Source organism: Chiloscyllium plagiosum, unplaced genomic scaffold, assembly GCF_037043375.1.
Source record: "Chiloscyllium plagiosum isolate Xiang-an unplaced genomic scaffold, Cpla_swu_hap1 HiC_scaffold_24, whole genome shotgun sequence".
NCBI lineage: Eukaryota > Metazoa > Chordata > Chondrichthyes > Orectolobiformes > Hemiscylliidae > Chiloscyllium > Chiloscyllium plagiosum.
Window position 1 is genome coordinate 19109839 of NW_028270162.1, and position 7785 is coordinate 19117623.

Consider the following 7785-nt stretch of genomic DNA (forward strand, 5'->3'; position numbering starts at 1 on the left):
GGATGCTTTATATTCACCTAAGGAGAGCAGCCAATGCATCTGTATCACATGTTATGTGATTTATTGCACCTCCGATACTGAGTAGTGTCAGCCTTGACTTTATGCTGAAGCCCTGAAGAGCCACACAGAATGATTCTTCAATGTGCTTACAAATATTTGGTTTTTAGCTATCAGTCCTGGTCATTGGAACATTTTATGTGAATTTAACAACTGTTGATAACCAGTTATTGTATGTTTATTACAGGTAGATGAAGAGCAATTCAATAAAATTCTGGGATACATTAGTAGTGGAAAAAAGGAAGGAGCCAAACTTCTCTGTGGGGGAGGAGTGGCAGCAGATCGTGGGTTCTTCATCCAGCCAACTGTGTTTGGAGATGTGAAGGATGATATGATTATTGCTAGAGAGGAGGTGAGTTCACACTCCTTTGCAAAATCATGACTAGGATAACAATCTTGTTTCAGAATCAAGAGCTCAGAATATTAGTTGAAAATGTTAAGTTGTATCAGGTTTGCTTTATTATTATTATCTTTGTATTTTGGTAGAAGATTATGGTTTCAAAATTAAAATGTATAATATGGCAACCAGAACTTTACAGTGCTCCAAGTATAGACTAACAAATTTCAGTACGAGTTTAGCACATTTTATAGTTTTTCGATCCCCTTCATTTTGATGACTGCAAATTTTAGTTGTTTTTCTATTAACTATTTTAGACTTTGGAGTAAAATTGCAAATGACAGTGGTCCCACTACTGGTCTTTATGGATCAGTACTTCACATCTTCTGTCACTTGGCTACCTTCTCTGTCTTCCAGCTTTTCTTTTTTGCACTGATCTTTTCTCATTTTTCTATGGTGTAGCACCTTATCAAAGGCCTTTTGGAAATTGTTGTATCTACTCCAATATCCTTGTCAATTCCCATCAAAATCTAATGATATTAGTAATGTAAGACTTGCTCTTAAAATGCATGTTGACTTTGTTTTGATTCTTTTCGCTTATCCTTTAGTGGGGGTTCCGTTATTTTTCCTTCTACTAATGTTGACTGATTTATTGTTCCTTGACATATTCTAAAACCATCTTTTAAATACAAATGTGAATTTAGTCATCTGGTACTCTGATGCACATCTTTTAACTAAACTTAAGTAAAATATTTAAGTCAAAATTGTTTAATAAATTGGTGATTGTGTCACAGTTGTTGACCCGTTTTCCTATTCGTGTTACCAAGAGGAATTGATGGCCCTATTAGCTACTCTGGATAGTGATAATTAATGAGAACCACCTACACTTTTATATGGTGTCTTTTAATAGAATAAAATATTACAAGGTACTTTGGGCATTATAAACCAATAGATTACACACTTTACATTTTGTCAGGGGTGCTGACTAATTTTAGGATTCAAGTAACAATTCATACATCACACTAATTGGATTACAATCTTACGCCCATGTCTCTCTCTTTTATTAATCAAAAATACCACGGAAACATCTATTCCTGCTCATCGATAATGATTAGATGTTATTTCTCCTTAATCAAAACAGATTTGCTAGAAATGTAAAAGACTGTGTTGAAAATGTATTCAAATATATCAGAATAAATATACATTGTTTTATTTTAATTTAGATCTTTGGACCAGTGATGCAGATTCTGAAGTTTAAGACAGTGGAGGAGGTGATTGAGCGAGCAAATGATTCTGTGTATGGACTTGCAGCAGCAGTGTTTACCAATGATATCAATAAGGCTAACTACGTGTCTCAGGGGCTACGCACAGGAACTGTCTGGTCAGCTTTCCTATATATCTTTGAGTTATGCATTGAGGACGAAACTATATGTTTGGAATATTCTAAGGCTGTGAAATGCATTGAACTTGTATAACCCAAGATTTAACAAAGATTAGTCAGTCATAGTCATACAGTACGGAAACCAACCCTTCGGTCCAACTCATCTGCTCCAACCAGATATCCCAATTTGACCTAAGCCCATTTGCCAGCATTTGGCCCATATTTCCCCCTAACCCCTTCCCATCCAGATGCCTTTTAAATGTATTTGTACTGGCCTCCTCCAATTCCTCTGGCAGTCTGTTCCATACACTCCCCACCCTCTTCAGGTTCCTTTTTAAATCTTGCCCCACACTGTAACCCTATGCCTTTTCGGACTCTTTCCTCTCACCCTGTCTTCGTCCCAAACTCTTCAGTCCCAGCAACATCCTTGTAAATCTTTTCTGCACCCCCTCAAGTTTAACAACATCCTTCCTTTTGGACAGTGACATATTGTTTCACTTTTCCACCAATAGTTGGTGGGTTTGGGTAAATGCAATTTAAAAACTAACAAATATGTACTCGATGAGACTGCTTAATGAATGACAGGACACCAGGAAGCTCAGAAGAACAGGGATCCTGGGGTACTTGTTCACAGACCCTGGAAGGCAGCAGGACAGGTTGACAGGATAGTTAAGGTGGCGTACTGGACACTTGCCTTTATCATTCATGGCACAGATTAAGTGCAGGGAAGTTATGTTGGAGCTGTACAGAATCTTGGTTGGGTCACAGTTGGAATTTTGAGTGCAGTTTTGGGTATCAAATGAAAGGAAGGATGTGATTGCACTGGAGGTGGTGTAGAGGAAATTCACCAGGATATTGCCTGAAATGGAACAGTTTGGCAATGAAAAAGAAGCTGGAGAAGCTTGTGTGTTCTTCAAAGCAAAAAAGGAAAATTATTTTAGGTACATAAGATTGAGGGGCATTGACAGGGTGAACCTGTTCCTCTTGGTTGAAGAGTCAATAACAGGGGGACACACTTTTAAGGTGATAGGAAAGAGTTTGAATGGGAATTTGAGAAAAATGTTTTTTCTTACCAAGAGGGTGGTAGATATCTGGAATGGGTGGATAAGATGGAAACCTCAACTTCTGAAAAGTATTTTGATCAGCATTTTAAATGCCATGACATTTATGGCTTTGGACATATTGCTGGAAAATGGGATTAGTGTAGACTTGGAATAAACCTTTTTCAGTGCAAGCTTTAATGGGCTAAAAACCCTCTTCTGTACTGAATGATTCTATGTAATGATTGTAATGCAATATGAGCATTCTCCCCTCCCTAAGCCACTACCTCAAGTCTCATTACAGCTAAATTCACAGGACCCTGACCTCTGCAATACCAACCTTGCCCGGAGCAGGAAGCAGCAGAATGACTATTTTTAAAAACAACCCAAACTGTGATTTTAAATAGCTCCATTATGTCACTAAATTTCTGATGTGAAATTATTATTCATGAATGTGTTAAAGACAAAAATCACTTTCTCATGTATTCCTCACTTGTACAATAATGTCACTGCAGAAAAAGTTTACCTATTTCTACCTGAAATTTAAGAAACACATAAGACACTATAACTTTGCAATTGGAAATTGTGCAACATTTATTGCTGTTTTTACTGATGTGACTGCCTGGTTTAAACACTGATTTTGTTTCTAAACTGTGTTTGTCCTTTCCCTGGAATTGTCCCACTCAGCTGTTTGCAGGGGGGAAAAAACTGTTAATTCACAGATTTGGTTCATTCCTAAAGGAGTTTTGCCATACTTTCATACATAAATGATATGAAGTTATGTTACTGAAATAAGACTACAGGTATACAAAATAATTAGAGGATATTCATATTTTATTTGTATTTCTTTGGAATTTCCAATGATTGGAGGCAGATGTTTGCAGATAAAGGGACAGCTGGAAAATGGGAAGCCCTCAGAAATGAGATAATGAGAATCTAGAGATAGTATATTCCTGTCTGGGTGAAAGGGAAGGCTGGTAGGTATAGGGAATGTTGGATGACTAAAGAAATTGAGGGTTTTGTTAAGAAAAAGAAGGAAGCATATGTCGGGTATAGACAGGATAGATTGAGTGAATCCTTAGAGTATAAAGAAAGTAGGAATATACTTGAGGGAAATCAGGAAGGCAAAAAAGGGACATGAGATAGCTTTGGCAAATAAATTAAGGAAAATCCAAAGGGTTTTTAAAAATATATTAAGGACAAAAGGGTAAATGAGGGAGAGAATAGGACCCCTAAAAGATCAGCAAGGTGGCCTTTGTGTGGAGCCACAGAAAATGGGGAGATACTAAATATTTTGCATCAGTATTTACTGTGGAAAAGGATATGGAAGATATAGACTGTAGCGAAATAGATGGTGACATCTTGCAAAATGTCCAGATTACAGAGGAGGAAGTGCTAGATGTCTTGAAACAGTTAAAAGTGGATAATTCCCCAGGACCTGATCAGGTGTACCCGCGAACTCTGTGGGAAGCTAGAGAAGTGATTGCTGGACCTCTTGCTGAGATATTTGTATCATCGATAGTCACAGGTGAGGTGCCGGAAGACTGGAGGTTGGCAAACATGGTGCCACTGTTTAAGAAGGGCAGTAAAGACAAGCCAGGGAACTATAGACCAGTGAGCCTGACCTCTGTGGTGGGCAAGTTGTTGGAGGGAATCCTGATATACAGGATTACATGTATTTGGAAAGGCAAGGACTGATTCGGGATAGTCAACATGGCTTTGTGCGTGGGAAGTCATGTCTCAAACTTGATTGAGTTTTTTGAAGAAGTAACAAAGATGATTGGCAGAGCAGTAGATGTAATCTATATGGACTTCAGTAAGTTATTCGACAAGGTTCCCCATGGGAGACTGATTAGCAAGGTTAGATCTCATGGAATACAGGGAGAACTAGCCATTTGGATACAGAACTGGCTCAAAGTTAGAAGACAGAGGGTGGTGGTGGAGGGTTGTTTTTCAGACTAGAGGCCTGTGACCAGTGGAGTGCCAAAAGAATCGGTGCTGGACCCTCTCCTTTTTGTCATTTACATAAATGATTTGGATGCGAGCTTAAGAGGTACAGTTAGTAAGTTTGCAGATGACACTAAAATTGAAGGTGTAGTGGACAGCGAAGAGGGTTACCTCCGATTACAACAGGATCTGGACCAGTTGGGCCAATGGGCTGAGAAGTGGCAGATGGAGTTTAATTCCAATAAATGCGAGGTACTGCATTTTGGGAAAGCAAATCTGAGCAGGACTTATACACTTAATGGTAAGGTACTAGGGAGTGTTGCTGAACAAAGAGATCTTGGAGTGCAGGTTCATAGCTCCTTGAAAGTCGAGTCGCAGGTAGATAGGATAGTGAAGAAGGTGTTTGGTAAGCTTTCCTTTATTGGTCAGAGTATTGAGTACAGGAGTTGGGAGGTCATGTTGCAGCTGTACAGGACATTGGTTAGGCCACTGTTAGAATATTGTGTGCAGTTCTGGTCTCCTTCCTATCGGAAAGATGTTGTGAAACTTGAAAGGGTTCAGAAAAGATTTACAAGGATGTTGCCAGGGTTGGAGGATCTGAGCTACAGGGAGAGGCTGAACAGGCTGGGGCTGTTTTCCCTAGAGCATCAGAGGCTGAGGGGTGACCTTATAGAGGTTTACAAAATTGAGGGGCATGGATAGGATAAATAGACAATCTTTTCCCTGGGGTTGGGGAGTCCAGAACTAGAGGGCATAGGTTTAGGGTGAGTGGGGAAAGATATAAAAGAGACCTAAGGGGTAACTTTTTCATGCAGAGGGTGTTGTGTATGGAATGAGCTGCCAGAGGATGTGTTGGAGGCTGCTGGAATTGCAACATTTGAGAGGCATTTGGATGGGTATAGGAATAGGAAGGGTTTGAAGGGATATGGGCAGGGTGCTGGCAGGTGGGACTAGATTGGGTTGGGATATCCGGTCGGCATGGACTGGTTGGACCGAAGGGTCTGTTTCCATGCTGTACATCTGACTCTCTGACTTGGAGGAGCTGTTGATCAATAATCTTAATAGAAACTTTGAGCTGGCTTTTAAATTTAAAACTTATTTATAACTTGATATCTTCTCTTGACCACACAGGATAAATTGTTATGATGTGTTTGGAGCTCAAGCTCCATTTGGTGGATACAAAGCTTCAGGCAATGGACGGGAACTTGGAGAATATGGATTGCAAGCATATACAGAAGTAAAGACTGTGAGTAATGAGTGGTAGCCATATAAACCCATTTCAGAATATGGTGATCATTATACTAGTTTTGAGTTCTTTCCCCAGTTGTGGACAGAATTTATTACAGTACACATGACCTTTTCTCCTCCCCCTTTTTTTGTTTTATTCTTGACCAGTGTCAACTTTATTCCTTCATGACTTCATCCAGGTGGCCATTTCTTGAGACTAAAGATTTGGCAGATTTTATGACCGACTCTAATGTTGTCATTAACTCCTATCCGCAGTTATCTAACAGTTTCCCTGTATCATCTGATTTTAGTTATTCCTGTGACCAATTCAAGCAATCCAATCATTTGGAATACCTTACTGCTGGAGTTGAGATTGATTGATTGTCTCTACATCGTCCAGAAATAAAACCTGACACCTTTCTTGAATATATAATTGGAGTCATGTTGATTCAAATGCTGGTGGTGTATGCTATAAGTGACACTTTTTTTATTTTATCCCTTTTCTGCTGGATCATTAACAAGTGGGGAAAGACATGAAAATAAATTAGGAGAAGTACTTCTGCCTATTTGCAAAATTGCACTTTCACCAATCCGTTCTATTGCATCCATGTTGAAAACTTGGAGGCAGATACTTTTGGTATTGGTTTTTGAAAGAGTGAGTGGGAATTTGATTTTTTTTTCCAGAAGTGTAAAATGTTTATTTTCTTTTCAGGTGACAGTAAAGGTCCCCGAGAAGAACTCCTAAAACAGCCCACTAACTTTTTAATGAGTCTTTTTAAATGTGAAATTACAAAGAATCGAACATTGTAAACTAACGACAGCAAACTTTGAAATGTGTAATGAAAATTCTGATTGTATTGTTAGTGCTAAATGTGAACCTGATGATTAATGCAATAATGACCTTTTATCATTTGATTAACTAAAATGCTGAAGTGCTGTGCATGCTGAGTAATTGCCTTTGAATATGTACTAATGAGTATTGCTTGCATTTTGTTAGTTTATTACAGGCAAACTAAGGATTGATGTGCAGTAATTAATTAGAATCAAAATATTATACTTTTGTAGCTAATTTGGTAAAATTACTTTTTTGGACACTAAAGTAAATACTTAATTGGCTAAACATTTAAGGATTCAATTAGTTTTGTTTATTGCTATCTTAAATCTTGTAATATGAATGTAAGGATCCATCCATATGTGCCAATGGCAGAAGATTTTTGTTGCCAGTTCCAAATATATGTACCAATGAGATGGAACAGCTTTTTACAGGCTAATTACTTGTGTGATTGAGATTTGTTTAAAATTTTATACAATTAAATCCCAATATAAGGAAATCTGATTTAAATACTAAATGTACTCATTTTATTTTGACCTAATGCATTTCAGTTCAATATCTATGTTCTCCAATGCATGGTCCCTCCCATTGCAGATGGTTTAACAATGAACCCTGGGAACACTTGTGTCTAGATGAACCAGACATGCGCAGGTCTCCTGGCCAAAGACTAGGGATCCTCCTTGGCTTGAGCTGCTACATGTCTGAGTGGGGCAGACTGAGTGAAGGTTGAGGGCTTGGCTGCATCTGATGGTTCTGAGAGAAGGCTTCTGATGAGCCATATATGGCTTCTTTGGCTAGGTGCTTCCTGCACACTGCTGTACTTGTGAGGAAGGTTCCCTATCATGCCTTTAGTCATAATGACTAGTGGCTAGTGATGCAGTGTAGGTTTCTGCGTATACAGCAGACTGAGTGCTGGACCTGGTTGTCCATGACAGCCACCAAAGTAGTCATGGCGACTGCCACA

General features: G+C 38.8%; 1 protein-coding gene across 1 annotated transcript in view; it reads left to right on the forward strand.

Moving 5' to 3' along the window:
- Window positions 1–7325, forward strand: part of LOC122562400 (aldehyde dehydrogenase, mitochondrial-like) — a 51741-nt gene extending 44416 nt beyond the window's left edge. The window contains exons 10-13 of the mRNA XM_087999958.1: window positions 245–409; window positions 1618–1775; window positions 5894–6008; window positions 6702–7325. Coding sequence (XP_087856084.1) covers window positions 245–409; window positions 1618–1775; window positions 5894–6008; window positions 6702–6734 — 471 coding nt within the window. The 3' untranslated portion in view covers window positions 6735–7325. The remainder of the gene's footprint in view (window positions 1–244; window positions 410–1617; window positions 1776–5893; window positions 6009–6701) is intronic.
- The last annotated feature ends 460 nt before the right edge of the window (window positions 7326–7785 follow it).